Consider the following 24,278-nt stretch of genomic DNA (forward strand, 5'->3'; position numbering starts at 1 on the left):
TGGTTGTCCTTCCCTTCTGCAATGACCATAAGAACGCCATAAGAACGTGGCTGGCTATTCGAAGACGGACTTGAGAACCCAAACGCTTGGGAGAATTGGTTGGAAATCAACGAGCAAAACCGACAACTATATTAAGATGAAACATGTCGGACTACAAACGTGGCTGGCACAATGGCCGGCTTGTGGCTAAAAGCTAAAACAGAATTATATTGTTGGTCGGTGCTTCTTTCGCGAGATTTGTGCCATCAAGGTTTTGGTACATTATTGAATTTGGATTCCAAGCTGTTTTACCTTATAGAAATCATATCATCATATACAGAGGAATAAACGATGTATTTTGTCAATATGTAGTCTTAGAAGTTTAACAAATAAATTATAAAAAAATACTAGAAAATAGGATATGCATTATTCCGAGAAATCCTTCGAAATATCGTTGGCGATGATGTCGCCGCCGTCGACGCAGTCGCTTGATAAGGCCACGCAGCTCGTCTGGCCGGGGAGGTGCCTGCCATACCTGCACTTCGAGGGGCACTATGGGCTGAAACAATAAAACAGAACGGGGCACAGTCTAGCAGAGCGTCGAGAGATACCAACAACGATGATAGGTAGGTGTGATAGTTCGAAAGATGAAAGGGTTATTTTCACAACTGCAGTAGAATGAAACGAAAACGTCGGGATGGTTTTTGTTTGCCGCTCTTTCGAGGTGGGAGACGTTTATTAGCAACATGTCTTTCCGTGGTTTTTAGCAGAACTTGATTTCTCTTTATAGACCATTGAGGTTCTCATTTGTTGAATAACTTTTGCGTTTACATATTTGTTGTGAATATTATTTTATGCTTGATTATAGATATTTTCGATTTAGCTTAATTGAAAATTGTTCTTCTTTCTTTTAATGCATAGCTTTTATGATTTACTTATTATTTTTCTTATCTGTTGATGTATCTAAATGAGTGTTTTAAATGTAGATAAGTATTATATTTATCAATGCAAATTTTTATTTTATTTTGTTGTCTTTCTATTTTGATCCACTACAATAGAATATCCTGTCATTGAAAACTTGTTTTTTTCTTCGTTTATTCATAACTGAAAGCAGACCTCCAAATGTGAATTTATCAGCGCATAAAACTGAACTCAGATCTCTGAGACTATCCTAAACGAAATTCATTTTCAAAAAGGTTTCTTCCCATGAATTTTATAATTGTGTATTCAATACAGAAAGTCGAATATTATTCATATTTACTATTGATTTTTTTATAGTTGATTAACTTTTTTTATTTTAAGCGAACGTTTTAAGTTTGATGGTTATAATAGTTGTATTTTTGCATGGTATCATAGTACAATCATTGTTTTCCGTTTATTTATTATACTTTTATGTAATATTTTGAATTCTGAAAGCTCCATTCAGAGTTTAATTCACATTTATTTTTATCAGCAAGTTCGATTTCATTAAATTGTTTCTTTGTAATTGTAATTTTGCAAAGTTTCTTCATAGTTACTATCAATTAAAATTTCCCCTGTTTACAGTTACAGTGTTACAATGTTTAGCTCTTTGTGAATTTATCGATTTTGAGTTGCCCTCGCAGATGGTGGGCTGCTCAGCGTTTTGACGAGTTTATGGGTTTTTATTTCGCCGGACGAGAATACGGCGCATGACGATAGCGCGGCATGACTTCGCGGACGCCGTGCTTCATGGGGATCTCCTCGGAGGGATGATGGACACCGCGTGGGGGCGCTGCATACGACGACGGCTTCCAGGGGCGACCACTCGGGCTGATCGTGGTCGGCTTCGGTGCAGCTGTTTCAAACAACAATAACAAGCATTGTTGGGATATTTGGATTTGGTTATTTATTATCGAATCAGATTGATTAGTTTTGGTTTAGAGTGTTGATATTTCGGATTTTATAGTAGACTTGGTAGATTTGGACCGCGACGGACGAATTTTTGGCATGAAAACTGTCTTTGGAAGAAATTTTTCGTTCCTTGATACTCATTCTTTCATTTTGTTGAATCAATGACAAAAACGTGTGCTAAATACAGGATTGGTGTTTGCGTGTCTATCCAGCCTTTGGCTGAAAACGGTTTAAATTGTCTTCGGTTGATACTGTCTCATAGCAGGTAGCAAACAAGATCTTCGGAAACCGCAAACGCCTGGTAAAAAAAGGAAAAACAAACCTAGTTCGGTAGGGTTTTCTGGAGGAATCCTTGGAAAACCTCAAACAGAATCTGTGAAGGAATTTGTATACGCTCACTGGAATAATTGCTGTAACATTTCCTGGTGTAAACGCTAAGTGAACTTTATGAAGAACTCATAGACATTTTTTTGACATATTACCTACTGTATAAAATGTTTGGAAGAGTCTACTCGAGGTGTGTGTGTCAGCCGAAACGGTGGACGATTTGTGCAGCCACGAGTCGGCGGCCAGGGGATGCCCAGCAGCAAGTAGGTAGTACGGAGACCCATGGCGGCTCCGGCGGCAGGCCGATTAAACGGGTGCATCCAGAAGAACCGCGAGTAAGAAAATTGCGCAAGGATGCGAGAAGAAAACAGAGATAGGGCAATAGTTAGCTAGGGCAGTGATAATATGTGTGTGAGCCAAAACAGGTTCAATAAAGCTTGCACGTTATGTTTTTGAGAATTTGTGGCGTTTAAGTTACAAATTACAGCAGAGATCGTTTCACAACAAACTTACACGTGTTCTCGGTAATAAACGAACTCACGACACCCAATTCGCTAGCCACGTACACTACCAACTACACCACGACATGACCCACCAACACAGAAGACAACTTAAGTTTGATGTTAACTCAATCCCGTGGTCAAATCAACCTTGGACAGGGATTGCATTCTGAGAACATTAAGAGTAACTCTGATTTATAGCTCTCTGTGGCAATCATGATCCGCACCACATAATGAGAACATTTTTATCGTCTACTACTACAGCTCTGTTTATATTGGGAGGATAATAAGGCATGATAAAACCCATCAAAACAGAAGCTTAAACCTGGGAGACACTATTGCCATCGGATGTTCTGGGATTGCTTATTATACCAGTGAAATAAATCACCTATGATAAACAAGCGAGAAAAATGGTGTTTATCATCGTTGGTGTTTATTATGCTGGCTTTCAAGCTTTTCGAAGAATAGTAGAAGTCTAGAGATCATCGTGTAGTTCCATTGGACATTTGCTTGATTTTAACTTCAGCCATTATGGATCCCTTCATCAAAGTGTGCAGTAAAGTAGCGTTTCTGAAATGTTCCACGTGATACAATGTCTGCCGGTTTTTTTTTCCTGCAATGTGATTCCATGTGCAATCAAATAAGGCACCGGGACCCGATGGTATCACGAATGTCGGTCTAAAAGCGGCAGTGAATGTGGATCCGGGCAGGTTCAGAACCACGATGCAACACTGCATAGATCAAAGAATCTTCTCGGAAGTCTGAAAGCGACAGGAATAGGTGCTACTACCAAAGGCGGGGAAACCACCAGGTGCTTCGTCGGCGTATAGAGCTATGTATCTGTCTACTAGATACGACGGACAAGTTGTTGGAGAGGTTGATGCTCAACAGGCTAGTTCCGTATACGGAAGGTGCAGACGGCCTGTCCAACAACCAGTTTGGATTCAGGGAAAGTGAATCTACTCTGGACGCTATACAGTCGGTCGATCAGACAGCTAAGGTGGCAATCGAGCATAAAAGAAGCGGCATCCGGCGGTTGTCACTGGATGTGAAGAATGCGTTCAACAGAGCAAGCTTGGAAGCGATAGCCCGCGCACTTTATCGCTTGAAGGTACCGGTGCAGTTGGGTAAGCTTCAAGAAAACTATATCGATGGTAGCCCAGACAACCAGAAATCGCATGAAAGTTCACGTTACAACTCGTTTATTCATACTAATTACATCAAACTCGCCGTGGATAAACTCGTCAGATTGATGAGTTTCCTCGCATAAAACACTTCTTTTCTGAGTTCATTTGTACATTTTGTTTCGTCCCGTACACACGTACAAAGTAAGTCGGATCAATCCGTAGCAGCTGTCAAATCATCATTTGTTATCATAAGTTAAGTCGCATAATATTGCAGGTTAGTTCGGTAGAATATTTATACACTTCCATTGCATGTTATTATTCATCACATAATATATGCACGCATATCGCTTCCACTTTTGTACGTAGAAGGCCGTTTCGCAACATCTTATAAGTGAAATTTTGCACATATAGAGCCTCCAGGTGATTTCGTTATACGTACATTTTGGTTGTCTGGGAGGATTCTATTGTATGACACTTTATCTCCATAGTTGAGGAATGAATGAAGTCTAGGAAAATAGGACTGGCCTTGTGACGACAAGATTGAGGTGGTGGTGGTCAACAACCGCAAGTCCGAGCAACGGGCGCTTATCTCGGTAGGTGATTGCACCATAGAGTCCAAGCGATCCCTTAGGCATCTTGGGGTAATGATCGATAACAAGCTCAGATTCAGCTCAGATGCCTTGTGGCTGTCTTGGTCAAATAAGTTGTTGAACATCAATGTCAGCAACTTTTCCAAGCAGCCTAGAGAGCCGTGTAGTTATCGGTAGCGGTTGACTCAACTGGCTAAGAATAATACTACGGATCGCCTGATCCGGTGGTAGAAATCCACCAGTCAGGTAACCCCAGCTCCAAGGTGTCATGCGACCCGTGCTGATGGATGAATGGTTGAGGGGGTTTAAAAGATGCTCAATCGCGTACGGAGCCTGGTGTGTACCAGGGCGAACTCCCCAGTATGTAGCCCTTACTGCATTATGGCGGGGCAATGATGCAGCGGACCGTTATTCCCCAGCGACTCGTGGGAACAAATATGAGTACAAATCAAAACAACAACAATCTTAAAGGTGTCGACTGCCTCTCTCAGTCGGAGCCAATGGTAGTGGAGGACGTGCAGAGTAATACTGAGCTAACCGAAGAGCAGTTACTCGCAAGTTCGCAGGAGGATATGCTTACCGACGCAACCGAAGTAAGCAACAAAAATTCAACAAACCATCTGTATCCGGACACCCAACTGGACATGGACGACGATAATAACGATGGTATAAATGTTATCATCAACATCCCAGAATCTCAACCATCAGGATCTGAATCCAAAACGGATCCTTTATGTCATCCGACCAACGCGAATGACCAACAGACGACAAAAATAAACCTCACGAGAGGACAAAGGAAGAAGTTTAAAGCACTGATGCAGAGCGGCGTGAGTCGATCTGAAGCCCTCATTCAACTCGGGAAGGGCAAAGATGAGCTAGCTTCCTCTAAACGTGGCAGAACGGACCTAGACAACTCGGCTACCAGTGAGGACGTCCCCAAGCAGAAACGAACCAAGAAACGCCTGGATCCCAGAGATCGAGCTGAGCAATCCAACCACGATGGCCCAATGGCTCAGCAGTCAAGTGACGGTCACCAAAATAGCGGAGAAAACCAAACGGCTGGTCATAGCTACAGTGACATGACCAATCGTAGGAAGGTCGGAGTTGTTCCGAAACACTTTCCCACATCCCATCTTTCCACGACTCAGCTTGATGCTGTTCAGGAGGCCCTGCTGCTAAAAGTGGAGAAACAGCGTAATGAGCCGATGAAACCAAAATTCTGCAACCTGCTCTACAAGTCTGGATACATGGTCCTTGTCTGCAAGGATCTCGAGACTGCAGACTGGGTAAAAAAAATAACTCCTTCACTGATCCCTTGGGAAGGTGCCGAGTTGGAAGCAATGGACGAGGAGAAAATTCAGCGTCCAGAACCAATTCGTGCGTTCTTTCCCCAAAGTGCGAAATACTGTGATGAGCGCATAAAAACGCTCATCGAGAGTCAAAACAAGATCACAACCTCTAGTTGGCGCACACCAAACGATATCCAAACCAAAGCACACCAAACGATATCCATGTCGAGTGGATATTTACGGTTGATGGGCCGTCTATGGCGAACCTAACAAAATCCAACTTTATCCTCAACTATCGCTTTGGCGAAATACAGCTGAGAAAAATAAAGGGCAAAACCACTCAGTCGAACGAAAATTCAACTAATAGGGTGCCCCAAGAGAAATCTAAGGCAGCCTCTAGCAAAAACCCACAATCAAACCCCATTAAAAAGGCCAGTCTGCCTGTCTCTAAAGATTCAAGCTCCAACCAAACTCCTAGCTCTAGCGGTGGCAGATTGCTGCCATCTAAGAGCAGTGGATCTGGTAAAAGATTGAATTCGACTACAGAGACAAAAAAGCCTGGCCTAGGGAAGAAGATTGACAAACACGAACATCATCCAAAACAAATACAAGATGATCCGCAGCATCCAAAGAAGGACGACCTCCGTCCTGGAAACTGCGGCACACCTAAAAATGACTAAGATCATTCAAGTGAATCTTCATCATGCTCGAAGCGCAACGGATGTGCTTTGCCGGAGATTCACAAAAGAACTGTTCACTGTGGATCTTATCCAGGAGCCATGGGTCAACCAATCTCGAATACAGGGTATTCATGTAAACTCATGCAAGTTGGTATATGATGACAGCCAGCTCTCTCCAAGAGCAGCTATTCTAATACGCAATGACACTAAATGCTTTCCAATTACATAATTCATTAAACGCGACATCTTAGCAGTCAGGGTGGAGGTTCCTACCGCTAGAGGGAAGGCTGATATCGTCATGGTCTCGGCGTATTTCCCAGGCGACGCGGAAGATGTTCCTCCTGTAGAGATTGCTGCGCTAACCTCTTACTGTGAAACAAAAAACATTCCCCTTGTCATCGGATGTGACGCGAATGCGCATCACACTGTATGGGGAAGTACAAATATAAATTCTCGAGGTGAGTACCTTTTACAGTTTCTATCCTCAAACAACATAGACATATGTAACACAGGTGACAAGCCTACATATGAAAACGCCATACGACAGGAATTGCTGGATCTGACTTTATGTAGTCAGTCCATCTCCCACAAAATAACAAACTGACATGTTTCTGATGAAATATCTATGTCAGACCACAAACACATAGTCTTTGAATGGGAAGGGGGTCTAACTATTGCAAAATCGTTTAAAGATCCTAAGAAGACCGATCGGGAAACCTATTCAGCCACTCTCCGATCCGAAGACTTCATCATAAATCCTAATATCAAAACAGTACTAGAGTTAGAAATGGCTTCTGACTCTATACAAACCAAAATTCTTAATGCATATCAAGAAAGCTGTCCGACTAAAACTGTTAGGTCGAGCAGAGATGTTCCGTGGTGGAACAACCATCTTGAAAAGCTTAGGAAAACGGCGCGGAGGGAGTTCAACCGTGCCAAACGCTCTACTGATTGGAGCCTATACCGAAAGGCTCTGACAGACTACAACAAGGAAATAAGGCTAGCTAAGCGGAAATCATGGGTCCTCATGTGTGAAAGCATTGAGAAGACTCCCGTAGCTGCCAGACTTCATAAAACTCTATCGAAAGACCACTCCAATGGTCTGGGAACTCTCCGAAAGACTGACGGTTCGCTCACTGTGGATCCCACAGAAACACTGAGTGAAATGCTGAGGACTCACTTCCCTGATTCAATCCCTGAAGCGAGCGTGAGCGCTAATGGCGACAGACATGGCGTCTCTGGTCAACAAGAGCTCCTGTCATGGGACTCAAGTACCAAAAGAGACGCATTGAAGGTTGCCAAAGAAGCCTTTACGCGAGCAAGGGTGGAAAGGGCAGTGAGATCCTTTGAGCCATTTAAATCTGCTGGCATGGATGGAATTTTCCCAGCGCTTATCCAGAAAGAGGAGCAAACGCTTATTTCTCCTATGATAGAGATTTTTAAGGCCAGTTTAGTCTTAGGACATATTCCAGATGACTGGCGTCAATTTCAAGTTGTCTTTATCCCGAAGGCGGGAAAAAAGACAAAACCAATCCCAAAGCATACAGACCGATAAGTCTGTCGTCAGTAATGCTTAAAATAATGGAAAAGGTCTTAGGAGAGTTCATAAATTCAAAATTTATGGAAGCAATTCCTCTTTCCAAATACCAATTCGCTTACCAAAGTGGAAAATCTACGATCTCAGCACTACACATGCTAGTCAACAAGATCGAGAAAACTTTTCATGCAAAGGAAATCGCCATCGTGGCATTTCTTGACATTGAGGGTGCATTCGATAGCGCTTCCTATTTGTCTATAGTGTCAGCAATGCATAGGAGAAAATTTGACCCATGCATTGCTACCTGGGTACATGCTATGCTAGCAAATCGCCGAATCTCATCCGAGTTGAGCGGATCGTGCGCCACTGTCATGGCCATTAAAGGGTGTCCTCAAGGAGGGGTACTTTCTCCTTTGCTATGGTCTCTAGTGGTGGATGATCTACTTAATATCCTGGAAAAAAGAGGATTCGAGGTTGTTGGCTACGCTGATGATGTTGTCATCATTGTACGCGGCAAATTTGAAAGCGTTGTCTTTGCAAGAATGCAATCAGCTCTCGATTACACGCTCTCCTGGTGTCTGAAAGAGAAACTGGGGATAAATCCTTCAAAAACTTCGGCCTAGAATAGCCTACGCTTCCCTTGTTTGGTGGCCAAAAACAAGCGAGGTTACGGCTAGAGCCAAGCTGAACAAAATCCAACGTGCCGCGTGCGTCGCCTTTACTGGTGCAGTTCGCAGCACCCCTTCATTCGCCCTAGATGCAATGCTTAATCTGCCCCGGCTAGATCAATTCATAAAGCTGGATGCTGAAAAAAGCGCTCTGAGGCTAAAACGATCAATAAACCTTCTACCAGGTCAACCGGTCACCTAAGCATACTAAACGAATTTTCTATAAATCCAATTGTAGAAAAATGCAGTGACTGGATGGACATGGTTGTGAATTATGACATATCATATACGGTGTTCATTCCTTCTCACCAAGAGTGGCAAGAAGGTGGACCGAGTATTCCTCCAGGCTCAATCAAATTCTACACTGATGGATCGAGAATGAACAATCGTTCTGGATCTGGAGTGCACGGACCAAGAACCAAAATCTCTGTCCCTCTCGGACAGTGGCCTACAGTTTTTCAGGCTGAAGTGTATGCTATCATTTAATGTGTGCAGTTCAGCATAAAGAGGAATTACAGAAATGCCACAATCTGTATTTTCTCCGACAGCCAAGCAGCTCTTCATGCTCTGAAAGCTTACACTTTTAACTCAAAATTAGTGTGGGAATGTGTTCTTGCTCTAAAAACCCTAGCCATCCGCAATCGAGTTAAACTATGTTGGATCCCCGGGCATACGGGTCTAGAGGGTAATGAAATTGCCGATGAGCTAGCCAAGAATGGATCGGCCAATATATTCATTGGTCCTGAGCCATTCTTTGGCATATCAAACTGCTCACTAAATATTGAACTGAACAGCTGGTTGTCCAGGCAAATTATATCCAATTGGAAAACAGTTTCCAATGCGAATCAATCTAAAAGATTCGTCACAATTAATTCGAAACAAACACAAAAACTCATTGGTCTCTACAAAAGGGACCTCAGCACCTACACCGGTCTTATAACTGGACACTGCCCCAGCAGATACCATTTACAAAAGATCGGAGCCATCTAAAACCCAAATTGCCGTTTCTGTAGTGAAACGTGCGAAACCTCACAACACCTTCTCTGCTCCTGCAGTGCACATATACAACGAAGATCCAAAATATTTGGCAAGCCCTTTTTGGAGTCGGCCGATATTTGGAACGCATCTCCCAGGGAAGTGGTCGGCTTTATCAGGCTGATCGTTCCAGATTGGGGGATTCACAATGCTGCAACTTAGGACTTCTGCCCATCAATGGCAGATGGCTAAAAGTTCAGTCACCGCGCAAAGTATTCCGGTGGCGTTCCCGCCACTGCGGGTCTTTGTAAAAGCAAAAGGGTATACCACAATAGTTCTAAAACAAAATGGACGCAGTGATCTCACACCCGACAGAAGGAGGAGGATGCCTGCAAAAGGGTATCTACGGCTATAGAGGCGCATTCGAGGATGATGTCCAACAGCTCTGCTGTAATTGCCAGCAGACACAAGCTACTGGCAAGCGTGGCCTTATCCATACTAAGGTATAGAGGCCCAATCTGGTCAAAAGCGCTTAGAAGAAGCAGAAACCTAAAGCGGTTAGAAAGGATCATGTTCTTGAGGTGAAGATTCATCGAAACCAAACCTCGAATTTTCAAGATCACACACCAGACAACCATTTGTGCTGGAAACTTTACTCATTGGTCACTCGCAGGTGGTGACCGATCGATTACATTTTCAGCGCGATCGGTTGTCATGTTCTCTAGATTTGTGCTCTCGGAGATTCGAGGTTCGGCTTTGTGTGCATCATAGCCGGGATGACGCCCATCGTAAGGAAGGAATCAAGGAAGATGTTCAATGCTTCAACCAAAGAGGTACCAGGTTGGCAGCAGGAATGGGATAACTCAACAAAAGGTAGATGGACCCATCGGCTAATACCAAATACGTCAGATTGTTATAAAATAAACCATGGGGAAGTGAACTTACACCTGACGAAGATTCTGTCAGGCCATAATTGCTATAGACAGTACCTGCATATGTTCGGGCACTCAGAATCTCCTGCCTGCCCCAATTGTGCTGGTGTGGAGGAAACAGCGGAGCATGTCGTGTTCGATTACCCCCGTTTCATTGTCGTGAGAGGTCGCATGCTCGCTACATGCTGAGGGTCTCCTCGTGCTCAGACAATATAATCCAGAGAATGTGTGCGGATACCGAGTGCTTGAATGCAGTAACTACAGCTGCCACTCTCATTGCGCCTATAGCGCGCCGAGTTGAGTGCAGAAGCTGGTACCATGTAACATTGTTTAAGTCAGCAAGGACAAGCAAGTAGCCTATGCTACTACTGCTACATGCGTTAAGAGCTATATACACTGGCCCCTCCCCGAAGAAATACCGTCAGGTGTTTCCGGGGAAAAAAGGTTATTATTTATTTATCTTTATTAGAGTGGCTTTAAAGGCCTGAGGCCAAGGGTAATATCCATTGGCGTAGGAACAGGGGGGCCAGGGGGGCCTGGCCCCCTCCAGGATCATCCAGGCCCCCCCCAGAATTTTTGATAATAATAAAAATTGAAATCAAAAAAATAACAACATAACACGAACCAAAAACTTTTGAATCAATGTACATGGCTCTTGTTATTGACAAAAATCTCTTCTGTAAGTAGTTACGTTATTTTAGAGAAAACCTCGCTTGTTTTACACAACATCAGCGTGGCGGTTCTGACTTCGGTGAATCGCGCGACAACCGAAAGCTTAATCGTCCGGCTGTCGATCGATTAGTTACTGTTGGAAGAAGCTTCTTATTGTAAGTGATTAGCGCATTTCTTTTCGACATCTCCGTTGCTAAAATACCGTGGTACAAAAAAGCGTCAATATCCTGGAAATTTGATTTCTAAAATTATTTTTGTTTTCTGAATAATCCAGATAATGCTGTTTGAGCATTAAGCAGCATATTCACTGCATTGTGTTTTCTCATGTGTTCGGTGATGATGATTTCTCCTATGAGAATTCACTGAAGAATATATATTACTAAGATTACAAATACAAGAACTTCAACTCGTAAAATGTCCGAAAAAATAGACAAAACTACTAAAGGATTTTTTTTAGATAATACATAGCGGGAATGTTTGTCGAAAAATGAGGCTTAACTTTCAAGGAATTTAGACATGGCCAAGTTTTCTTCAGATAAATGGCAGTAATTTAACCTGGTGCGAAAAAAATGTAACAAAATCGACCATAATGTTTTATTCCAACGATAAATTCTTTTCGATTCAATGTTTGAAGTATTTTCGCAAAAATAAATTTATTTATCAACTCAAAAAAAAAAACTTATTATTTCATCGATTATTTGAATGATTTTCAGAAGAGATGCTCCTGCAGGGCGAGCGACGGAATCAAGACCATTCGTTTTCGGTCCGCGTGGCGCGAGTGCGAAAAGAGATTCGCGTTTCTCAGTTAGTATGTATGCTTCAAATAAAGCTGGAATTGTGGCTGCTCAATCAAGGATTAAGGATCAATTGGTGAGCTCGTTTCATGCTTTTTTTAATCTATAAAATATGTAAGACCGCACATTTAATCGTTACAACGGTGGGACATAAATATGATTATTCAACAAACTATGAATGGTTCATCACTGTAAGTGTCGGCATAAACTTTCATTCATTTTTTATATATAAAATCCCTTGCCTTTAACCTTTATTTTTATAAAAAAAAGTTTTGAATGGTTCGGTCTGTTTGTCTGTGCTAGAAGTATAGACTTGCAAAATGTTCATTTTATTCAAAACACTTTGAATGTTTCGCCACTTTAAGTGTCGGCATATGAATATTATGTGATGGTCCAGCCAATCGATTTATTTTTTCAATTTGAGTAAAATATTGTTACACATGCTTTCGTCCTAACAGCTGTAGGAATGTTGCTTTTAGCTATTTGGTCAACAAACTTTGAATGGTTCGTCACTTCAAGTAACGACATTATTTACTCCTATTTGGAAATTTTCCATGTCAATTGAATATATCATATTCCTAAGCATGTTAACAAATAATCGTTTATCATGGTCTAAACGCTTATCAAAGTGAATCCTGTGACCCAATGATCCTCCCCATCAACAACCATCCCTCCCAGTAACCTTTGTGGAGATGCAGAGGAAACAGAGACCAAATAGCAAAGGTTACACACTAACATTCCTTCCCTCAATCCCACCTGACTGCAAGGACGTGGCCGGCGCCGTTATTGACCATGTATAAATAGAGGCACTGCATTATGAACACTGAAGAAGATTATGACCAATCCCAGCCGAACTTCTAGTTGATTATTTGTGCATCTTCACTGACTTTGGTCAATCACGGAATAGCAACCATTGATATGTGTAGTCAGTCTAAGCTAAGCTAAGCTAAGCTAAGCTATTTGAATGATTTTCAGCAGATTTGTAGCAAAATTTTGTCATAAAACTTTTCGATATTCGCAATAGAATTTAGGTATAATCAAAATCCTCAAGGTATATTGAAAGGTGGCTTCAGAAGTTTTGCAAATCTCTTGGAACTTAGTCAAATAATATTGTGGGACATGTTCATACTTTCAAAGCTTCAATTGATCCTGGTGGATATCCATTTCAACTATGTCAATTTTTCTTTTTTCAGGTTTATTCAAAAATTTGAAAGAAAAATGTTTTTGAAATGTTTCTTGCCTTCGAATCTTCAGAGGAAATTTGTTGAAAACCCCCAGAAAAACTTTTACTTCCGAAATTAGCATAGCGGTAAAGGAATCTGTAGAGATACACGTTTCTGGGAATACACGAAATAACTGGGAAGAAGGAAACGATTTATTAAGATATTCATAAAGAAATATTGATCTTCCTTAAAACACTTCTCTAGAAATAATGTTACCAATTATTGTCAGAATCCATATTCTTAGTTTGAATTTTTGTGCGATACGAGGGCAGAATTTCTAGAGGCTTCCTGGCAGGATTCTAGAAAACCAGCGGTCAAGGAAGGGTAGATTTCAAGGATGAATTCTCAAAAAGATTCTGACGGAACTTCTTGAGGAAATTGTTTTATTTGTAAATTCATTACAGAGGTTTAACAGTCATGTAATTTACCTCTAGAGAAAAGATTATAAATTATTTTTCATTGTTATCTTTTGTTCTCCCAGCTTCAACATTTCGTTGCTTCTCCTTCCTTCGTATGATGCTTCGAGGAACCTTGTACAAAAGGCTTTACATACTTCATAAAGCATCATTTTAAAGAACTTAAAAATAAGCTAAATTATAGCAGTTTTGAAAAATTACCGAATTCTAATAGTTTTGTTCCTGTTTTTTGAAAGTCCATCAGGAATTCCTCAACAATTTTGCAAAGTAATGAAAAATTTCTCCTAAGATTTAAATTTATTAACATCTTACACTACAAATATAATCTCAATACCTCTTTGGTAATGTTCTTAAAAAAACCGGCAATATTTTCGCGTTGAACTTAAGAAATTTCTAAAGGTATGGTTCTTTCTACATCAATGTGTTCATGAAACTTCAACAAATTTACCAACAAAATTCTTTTAAATTTTTTTTACATGTATTTCCCTGGAAATCTGGTATGGAGTGATTCGTAGAGGAATTTGTAAAGCAATCCCTAAAGATATTGATAATTTCCTGGAGTAGTTTTTGAACCAAAAAATAAAGAGTGTATACATTTTTAAATAATATTTATGGAAGAATCCTGAGATTACCATTTGGCTTATTTATTGAACCTGATAGAATTCCCGACGAAAGTTCTGGAGATTATTTATAAGAAGTTCAAGAATGAATTGCGAAATCTTAGTGAATTTGATGGAAAATTTTTCAAAAATTCCCAAAACAAAATCGTTAGTGTGATTTAAAATTCACTGAAAAATTCTTAGGAAACAATAGTGTATTATTATTATTATTATTATTATTATCTTTTATTTTAACTTGAATTTTGAAAGAGGGAAAAACCCCTTTGAGTGATTTCTTTTTGGAAATCTTTCTCAAAAAGGCACAAAACCTCTTTATCTTTTCGAACAACATTACAATAATAATTCTTAAAAACTAAAGGCTCATCCGGAAATGATCCATATCGGAGCCGTTGGAGTCATCATGAGGGTCCTCGTATATCCAAGTAACTTAAGTTAAAACAACTTAAACTCCGAGTGGTAAAAAAACAAACAATAGTGTAGTTTTCTAAGAAATTCCTGAACAAATTACTCCGGAAATCTTTAAGTATTTTCACAGAAGAGTTTTCGAAAGAACTGTTGAACGTTTTCAGCTAGAAATTTTATAGGAAAGTTAGAATTCTATAAATATTTCTTAAACTAGGTTTTCGAGAGGGTTTTGAAGGAATGCGGGATGTTGCTAATTGATGTTAGAGAAATCTAAAAAAATATAATAAATCTTCGAGCTGTTTAGTAGAATACCTATAAGTAGATGTAAAAATTTCGACCTCAACTGTAAGGCCGTCTTAAGTCGAGTCTAGTACACGACACTGAAGACGGCCTTACAGTTGCGAATACGCGTATCTGTCAAAGGATACAAACTCTAGTGGAATTAAATGGCATAGTACTAAATTCGGTTTTTTCATCTACCTAAAAAATAATTATCTGTGAAAAAACGCTAATATATCTGGGGACAACTTCTTTGAGAAACATGTTCCCAATCGAATTCCTATTAACTACTCATGAAATACTTGTGGAATTTTACAAGGAATCCTTGGATTAACACCTGGAAGAATCATTTTTTTGCAGGAAGTCTGGATATTTTTTTCTGCGATTTTTTCAAACACTCCTGTAGAGGTACTTTAGCATGAAGTTCAAAACCAAAGTTGGATAAACTTTTGGCAAACTCTTTGATGAATTCGTGGAATGAATCCTTGCTTGGTGATATTGAAGACATTTTCGGTGAGACTTCTAGAATTTGGTATACTATTTTGATTGGAGAAATCCTCAGTAATTCCTGAAAATCATTAACAAATTAATAATGAACAACTGGAGGATACTTTAAAGTAACAATTGATAAAAAGTAAATTGTAACAAGTACGTAGAGGACCTTCATGTCGAAAATATTAAAAGAATTTCTAACGAATTTCTGGTGGAATTTTTCAACAGATTTTTAAGCAATTCTATAGAGATTCTTCGACAAATTTTATGGTGATCAGAAAGTATGGGAATAATATTCTGTGGGAATCCCAGGCGAACTTAGTGAAAACTGGTAAAGGAGTCATGGAGAAAGCACTGAAAAATACGAAAATAATTCATGCAGAAATTCCCGTAGGAATTCACAGAGGAATCTTTTCAAAGCACATCGTGGAAGCATCACAAAGGACATTCCTTGAGAGTTTTTTTTGTTACGATTCCTAAAGGATTTTAAACTGGATTACAGCAATAATGAATCTTTTCCGTAGCGAAAATTGAAATTTACAAATATAAATGATGTACCACGAAATGAGACAAGTAAATAAAACAATACAAATCTAAAATTACGAAATTTGTGGAAATCTTGATTGTTGCGACCGACATTACTTCTGTATAACAAGTATTTGCTACGCCAATGGTAATATCTGCATTCTGTACACAACTTGAACAATTCAGCGAGAGTTGCTCACGTACAGTGCATGGGCTGGTTTCAGTGGGACGTCGTTGGTGCGGTATCCCCACATTCCCTGAGTAACCTTCTCAGGGCTCTGGTGGCAGATTTCCCCCTAGTAAAAAAACACGATATACACAAGCAAAAATGATCAATCAATTACAACGTGTTACCAGCAATCATCGCACAAAACCAACATAGAGCGAAAGAAATCCGAAACTCTATTTCCACCATAATTTCTCACGTAAACCCTGATCCCTTACTCGATGATGTGTTCAGCTTCTGGACATCGCAAAACGATCTAACGTAAAGTCACTTGATGTTGATCAGATAAAAATAGGAAAAAGAATGAGTATCACTTGTTTAACGCCCACGGCGGTCTAATTCTACACTGTCTACCGTAATTTACAATTGAACGATTTTGGTATTTTGTTTCTTTTTGTTGCAGCATTTAACTGCTTTACCCACAGTTACAGCCTTGTTGTTTGATTAAATTTATAAAATTAAAATTTTATACGTTTAGCTTTTTGCAACGTTTAAAATTTTAAACATCGATCCACATCATCCCGTTTTTCGAGTTACTTGTAAAAACCCTCAATTTTCCATTTTATCTACCGATTAATATCACAAAGAAACAGATCTTCGTCGTTTCCCATAAAACAACGTTCATCGGTTCGGAATGAGAACGAAACCTAATAACGGGTTCTAATTGCAACGCGCGAACAGAGGACCGGGCTCCGAATCGACCGGGGAGGCAAATTCCCCCGCACCGAAGGGAACCGGTTCCGTTTCTTCGCCGACATCGACGCCGGTTCCGTTGCAACCCTGCAACTGCAACCCACCGCGCTGCTCCAACATCAAAGACCACCATCAGCGTCATCAATAGGGAGGACGATAGTAGGAGGAAGGTGCATATAAATTACCTGCGTACGGGGCCGGCTCACGGTAGTACTCACGACGGTATTCCTGCTCGTATTCGGGCGCTTCCGGGGCGTATTTGGCACGGGGTGGTGGTGGTCCAGGTTGGTGATAGGCGTACCCGGTTTCATAACCGTGTTCATAGGCCGGCTCTTCGTAGCGTTGCGGAGGCATTGGTCTGAAAGGATTAGTAATCATTAATAAATGCATCATTTCAGGGCTTGTAGCGAAAAATTGTCTCGAAAACAAAAAACTTCAGAGATTTTATCCTTGAAGAGACCATTTCCAAAGGTTTAACTATTACTACTCCTATGCATTTTTGAAGATCATATTCAAAAATTTAGAGACCTTCCATTAAACATAGAGACATTTTAGATTCTGGCATTGAAATATGTAGTGACGAAGATTGAAAAAGGAGACCTGTCACCAGCTCAATTCAACACACAATTCAGTAGACTTACCTAGGCCCATGGATGTCCTCCATCGCCGCCCGTGCCTTGTCCAGAATGGAAAGCACCTTCTTCTGGGCCGGCATTGGCCGTGCCACGGAAATGGTCGGAGGCGGTGGGGCAGGCACTTCCACCGGCATCGGTTTCTTGTAAGGCTTTTTCGGTGGAACTTCCGCTTCCGAGTCCTCCATCAATTCGCGCATCTGCTCCTGTCGGATGAAGTCGTTACTGTCCGGAATCAGGTACTTTCGCAGCTCGGCCATTGCGTAAGCAATTCGAGCGTAAACTTCCGCCGGGGGCCCATTTGCGTTTACTTCCACATGCAAATCGTCCATCAGATGGGCGTATTTCGGGTCCATCCCGGACCTCAGTTCCTCTTCCTTCTTGCGATCCTTCATCGATCCACGGCCCAAAATGGCCATTTTACACATGGTGTCTTCCTGTAGGCGCTTCAATGTGTTTCCCTTGGGGCCCAATAGCTTTCCCACGAAATTGAACCGTGGGTGTTCCTTGACCGGAACCAGAATCTTCACTGACACCTTAATGTGCTTTTCCCGGTAGATGTCGATGTAGCGCCGTGCCGGGGGCTTTCCCGTTTTTTGAACGTTTTCGATTTCTGAAAACAAACATGTTTGGAAAAGTGAATCGATTTTCTATTAAAATGCAAAAGTACAACTACAAATAGACCATTATTGCCAAACCCTTATCAATAATTTCTCGAGATTCTTTTTATGGATTTTTTTTTCAATTTGGCACAGTTGCTGGAATCTCATAATAACGGTCTTGCGGAACACCGTGTCATAATTGGCCCCAAGAAAACCAAAACATGAACTTTCTCATCCCCCTACCCGCACAACACTTACCCACTTCCAGCAGCCGATCGGCGATTGGATATTTTCGGTCCAGCGATTGCCGTTCCGTCATCATGCCCTTGATGTATTCCTGCGCTTTCTGTGACTGCTGCTGCGTCTCCCGGTCGTCGTCCATGTCCTGTTCTTGGTCCTGCGGGGGCTTGTTGTGTTTCCGCTTGAAATCACTTGCCTCGTCATTATACCCGTTTGCGTCCTGGTCGGCCATCTTTACCGAAAGTTGCGTTGGTCTGGCTGAGTATTTCTTCGGTGCGATTTTTTCCGCTCAATATCCGTCTTCCAAGAGGCACTCCACTTCGAATCGATTAATTCGAATACTCTTCACCTCTCAATGGCCAAAAGAGGTTTAATTTTTAGCTTTTACCTGCTTAATTTTAAAATACTCTAAGCACGACGCGAGAACGGGACTTTTCACTCACTGCAACACGATGTTTTTTCCTGCAATCATCAATGATGACAGCTGCGAACGTCATCGACCAAATCTAGCGCAGCTTATGAAATGAACCAATTAACTAAATTGGGTTCACCGATATATTTCGCAGGTGCAGTTGTCTCTTATGCAAAGAATGTACCTAACGAAGTGACAAAATTTCTTATAATCTTGTGTATATTCTGAAAGGATTACGTATAATAACAGTAGCATGAATATATCCCGTTGGACTTGCAATCAATAGGTCTGGTTCACTTATTACGCTTGAAATTATTGTTGTCATTTTTGAGGGGTGACCAGATCGCTATGAGCCTATGCATGCTATAAAACGTTTGACTTTTACTGTGCGCCCTGTTTTCAAGTTGCCTGTGAGAGAGAGCGAGACAGCACCAACACACGGCGCACAGTAAAAGTCATTAGAACAAAAGAATTTATGGCACGTACAGAGGCTCATGCGTTACAGTAAAGAAGCGTTACGCTGCACAGTGTTTTATTATGTCAATTTCGTGCGCTTTTAAGATAGCGCTCAGATCGTTGTTTAACCTTTCAGTTGTCGTGCGTTGTACTTTGTACAACACCCTTGGTTCCATGTTCACCATAAAATACCTCGCGATTTAGATTAAACAGGAGAAGGTATCGACCGTGAATGTTTAATTTTATTTTGTTTTTGGCTGTAGCGGTCATGCGACTCAAATCTAAAGAGAGTCTATAGAAGCAAATGATGGAAATGAATAGGTGGATAGGCGTCGCAAGATTGAAAATTAATTAGATGGTGAAAATTGAGCAAGCCATTTTAAAATCAGTAAGCATCGAAGCGTCCTGTATTTTGTGGGAAGGACTTGATCACGGAGACCCACCAGGTACACAGTGGTACCGACAAAACCACTGGGGTAATTTCGGTGCGCGATACGGGAAGAACACTAGAACACAACAAACAAGATAAGATTTAGATTAAATATAGAAAAAATTTCTTCGACAAAGTTGTTTAGGAGATCAAGGGATGACATTAGACCTATTCATTTATTTATTTATTTATTTATATTTATTAATTTGCAATGTAAGGTTACACCTTTTTCAATTATTGCATTCCGAATTCATTTAGTTACAAAACACTTAAAACTAAACATAACAGTTTCTGAATTCTGTTCACTTATACGTTGCTATTTTCATATTTCTAATACTAATTCCTTCTGTTGAAAAACTCTCTGCACTCTGTTCGGAACCTATCCAATCGATCAATAGATCTTATTTCTAGAGGTAGTTGGTTCCAAAACACAACGCCACGAACGAAGAAGGTACCACCATAATGAGATGTAGCATACTGCGGTAAAACAAAATTACAAGTACGCATGCTACGGAATAGTTGCAGTTTAGTGAAGAGATAATGCGGTGTAGTTGTTTTGATTATCTTAAAGAGTGTTATGCAAGAACGTAGTTTAAAAAAATCATAAAAATTACAGCCTAATAAATTGTGCTGTAGTCGTGAAACACTAGAAAATCTTGTTAAATTATAGACCCATCTAACACAGCAATTCAAGGCAACTCTTAATCTGTCCAAGGCTCGAGCTGAAGCATTTTGTAATAGCTCTATACCATACAAAAAATGCGGAAGAATAAGTGATTTAAACAATCTAAGCTTAATTTCAACAGAAACCATATTAGCCGTGAGCTTAAGGTGTTTTAAACCCCCATAGCTTTTTCCACATTGAATATTAATGTGGGAATCCCATTCTAGATCATGTTGAAATATCACCCCTAGGTTTGAAACATGTTTTACATAAGAAAGAGTTTCACCTCCTAAGGAAATGACCGGTAGTGACTGGGACTGACGAGCCCTTGAAATATGCATTATTTTAGTTTTAGAAGCATTAATAGATAGAGTATTGCGACATGACCAATCGTAGATGTTTGATAAATCTTCATTGATAAGGTGAGCCATTTCTGACGAAGAAAGGTTGCAGGAGTGAAAATAAATTTGAACATCGTCAGCGAACATGTGTATGGAACAATATTTCAATACAGACGGTAGGTCATTTATAAAAAGGGTAAACAGTAAGAGGCCTAAAACTGATCCTTGCGGGACGCCTGAGACAATATGAGCTATTTCAGAAAGGTTTGCATCAATTGAAACCTGTTGTGAGCGATCCGTTAGATAGGACTGCAGAAGATTCATGGCGGGAGCAGAAAAGTTGAATTGATCCGAAAGTTTGCGAAGCAGTTGATAGTGGGAGACTCGATCAAACGCTTTAGAAAAATCAATTAAAAGCAAAAAAGCGATTCCTTTCCTATCAATTGTACGATGAATATCATCATGGACTTTTAAAAGAGCAGATGTTGTATTGTGCCCCGCACGAAAGCCTGACTGAACATCCGTTAAAAGATTAAAATTATTCAAAAATTCAAGCATCTGATTTTTCAGTATTTTTTCACAAGCCTTTGAAAGCGCGCTTAAAATGCTTATAGTTCTTAGATTTTTTAAATCGCAGCCTCTAGATTTTTACGAATTGGCAAAATTTTAGCTGTTTTCCATGCTCGTGGGTAGTTACAAGTCAAAATGATTGTATTGAAGACATGAGTAATTGGTGTAATCACAAACGGTAAGATCAATTTAATGAATTGAGGTACACCATCTAATCCAACAGCATCCGAGGTAACACTATTGATCATTTTATCGATTTCGTATTCATTAGTAGTAACAAATCTGAAACCATTTTCGTTCGGTGGTGATAATCGAGGAAAATAATTATCGACGGTGAAGTTAGACGCAAAATAGCTGTTGATCTCATCACAAGAGTTGTTGAAAAGCATACCAGCGCCAGATTTTTTAACATTTATCTCTTTCAGTCTTCTCCACAAGTCATTATTTGAACGAGATAATTCAGATGAACGAGAAATATAAACAGATTTAGCTTGATTGATTAGCATTGTTACTCTATTTCGTAAGCGTTTGTATTGGTCTCTTTCACGCAGAGAATTGACAGCTATTCAAAATAATAAATATTATTTTTGTTTTCAATAAACCTTTTCAATTTGTTGCAATTAAAAAAATGCGTTGAAACAACAATTATTTTTATCAGAATAAAACACAAATATTGTTGAAGCAATCCTTATAAGAAATTTGTTGAAACAACAAAAGAAAAGCTTTACATCAAATGAAAGTTTTATTTATTTCAATCCTTTCATTGTTGATTCAATTAATCATGTGTATAACATAAAAACTGGCCCGCCATTTTGGTTTTGATTGGAAAGAGCGAGAATTTGGATATTTCTAGTGCGTTGAATTAGACTAAAGTGCAATACGTGCAGAAAATTTATGTTTAAGTAGTTCAGGTCATCCATTTTTCATCACAGTTTCGGAGTATCCATAAACTAGAATCTAGCTGTTTATGGTAAGTTTTGGCCATTCTTTCTAAATTTTTGTTTTCACTAAATAATTTTCAATTATTACTCCTACACGAGCTGATGATTTCATCCTATTGCTTTGTCGCGGAGCGGATAAACCTCATCTTCCAAACGGATTTTGGAGCAAGTTTCATAGACTTAATACCACAAAAGATCAAAGAATACTGGTCGCAGTGGTACATCCCGAACAGAAACAGAACATATACTTACGTAACATGAAAATAAAGTAGGCTTTTGAAAGCGATTATCGTAATTTATTTCATTAAAAAACGAGGTTTCAGGGGACTGGGACTGTTTGGGTCAAACCGAACATTGACAAGAGGAAGTGTGTTATGGTGCTTTCGGATTTCAAGGACCGACTCACATGAGATGAAGCTAAGAACTGACTTTATTTCTTACCTAAGGTCTTATATACTACAATTTTCTGCCTGGGTCTTACTGTGCCATGACGCACTTGCATCTGTACCCGGCAATTTTACTTTCTCAGTCTGCTTATCGCAATTCTATTTTCTTAACTATCAACGACTCACCGTCGCCAAGATTTACGACCGCATCTTTGGGTCGCTCTATTATTATCGATTTTGGGTCTTTATTTTCTTAATGATTATTCGTGTCTGCTTACTTACTTTGTACGTACCCTTACTGTAGGGATGATAAACTAAACATAAAGTGACAAGAAAATGCCATGCGGCGCGCTGATAGTAGTTTTCAAAAGCCCAATGACGCACAAATGATTCATGTACATAATGATTGCTAATTCCGTCTACTGTAACTACATTGATTGATTTAATTAACAGCGCGTTCGTATCATTCCGCGCCCCGTAAACCTACTGGATTTACATAACAAAAAGTCGATAAGCGATGTTTTAACTTGTAATTTCGTCTGAGCTTTATGCTTATTATAATTATTCTTCCTTATTTTAAGCTGCTGAATCAAATTTTGGATAAATTCTTCCTCGATAATCACTTAATTCTGTGACTTCAGTGGTATTTTGATCATTTTGTGGAACCTGATTTTCATTTGAACACCTATTATTTTCGTCTCTTTTTACATTCAAGGTTTCTTTTCGTATATTTTTGTGTGACAATAAATTCGTTAAAGAGTCCCAAAACGAAGCAATCAAATGCCAGCTGAACCCGTAAATATCATACAATATTTGTGCATGTATAATTGTATCAATCGTAAATTTCAATGCTCTGATGATTATGTAAACGCCAATAGCTGTTGACGTAATATTACCCAACCACGTCGACCAAGATAACAATTTTTTCCAATATTTATTTATTGCACCATCAATTATCTTTTCCGAAACTAATGCGTCAAATCTAAAACCTTGAGTATTAGGATGTTGGCCAGCTAATACTTTATAGACAACAGAAGACGCCACACGTCTTTCACCTTGTTCGTATATCATGTTTCTCATTTTGTCTAGACTGCTAGAATCATAAACTCCACTTTCCATCAAGTTTGGTAATGGTGTATATGTCCAGCTGGTTACAATATCAGTTGATAATTTAGTCGGAGCAGTGGTTTCTCGTAATCTTCCATCTGTTGTATACCATCTATTTCCAAACTTAAATTTTGCAGGCAGTAACGGTGTACAATCTATTTCAGTTCCCATTGTTTGTAAAACGCGTGTAACCGGTGCCAAAAACATGGTCGCATTGTTGTAGTAGACGGGTATCTCTTGATAGCATTGATCAGTAAATCGTGGTGTAATGTAAACAGGCTTGCACTCCAAAACGTGCAAAACTTCACCAGCGACCACTGCTGTGTAACCATTTCTTTTCATTATACTAGTTACAAATTCATTTGGGTTCAATCTGGCTAAAGTTAACTTAGTCTCCAGTATAACCTTATCCAACTTACACATTTCAGCCATTACCATATTATAAATATCATTTAAAGATTGTCCAATGTAACTTTCAACAAGAGTTATTTTCGAGTTGAAATACGTAAATAAATCTAAATTTTTTCCTGTGGATGCCTTTCTCGTAAATGGTGATCTAATAGTGTCGGTTTCAATAATTAAAATTCTCGGATGGTCGGTAGTAAATCCATTGTATCCACAAATGCGAGTCTCTTCTCGGGTTTTTATCGAAAATACTTGCGTATCTGATATAGTG

General features: G+C 39.8%; 1 protein-coding gene across 3 annotated transcripts; it reads right to left on the reverse strand.

Moving 5' to 3' along the window:
- Positions 1-314: 314 nt before the first annotated feature.
- Positions 315-18,779, reverse strand: LOC5566377 (KH domain-containing, RNA-binding, signal transduction-associated protein 2). Of its 3 annotated transcripts, XM_021848765.1 has the most exons (5): positions 18,684-18,779; positions 18,314-18,613; positions 17,463-18,066; positions 17,007-17,179; positions 681-1,795 (listed from the first exon to the last, which is right to left on the reverse strand). In XM_021848765.1, the coding sequence occupies exons 2-5, from the start codon at positions 18,525-18,527 to the stop codon at positions 1,623-1,625; spliced, it is 1,164 nt and encodes a 387-aa protein (XP_021704457.1). In that variant the 5' UTR covers positions 18,528-18,613; positions 18,684-18,779; the 3' UTR covers positions 681-1,622. The 3 variants fall into 3 exon arrangements, with proteins under 3 accessions (XP_001650786.1, XP_021704457.1, XP_001650787.1); XM_001650736.2 differs by lacking the exon at positions 681-1,795 and adding an exon at positions 315-538 and having other exon boundaries at positions 18,314-18,771; XM_001650737.2 differs by having other exon boundaries at positions 18,314-18,770.
- Positions 18,780-24,278: the final 5,499 nt, after the last annotated feature.

This window comes from Aedes aegypti, chromosome 3, assembly GCF_002204515.2.
Source record: "Aedes aegypti strain LVP_AGWG chromosome 3, AaegL5.0 Primary Assembly, whole genome shotgun sequence".
NCBI lineage: Eukaryota > Metazoa > Arthropoda > Insecta > Diptera > Culicidae > Aedes > Aedes aegypti.

Coding starts and splice junctions, on each gene's coding strand:
- LOC5566377 (XM_021848765.1), bottom strand. CDS start 18,527: ATGGCCGACCAGGACGCAAACGGGTATAATGACGAGGCAAGTGATTTC. Junction 17,180..17,462: donor GAGGACATCCATGGGCCTAG/GTAAGTCTACTG, acceptor TAATCCTTTCAG/ACCAATGCCTCCGCAACGCT. Junction 1,796..17,006: donor TGAGCCGGCCCCGTACGCAG/GTAATTTATATG, acceptor TGTTTGAAACAG/CTGCACCGAAGCCGACCACG.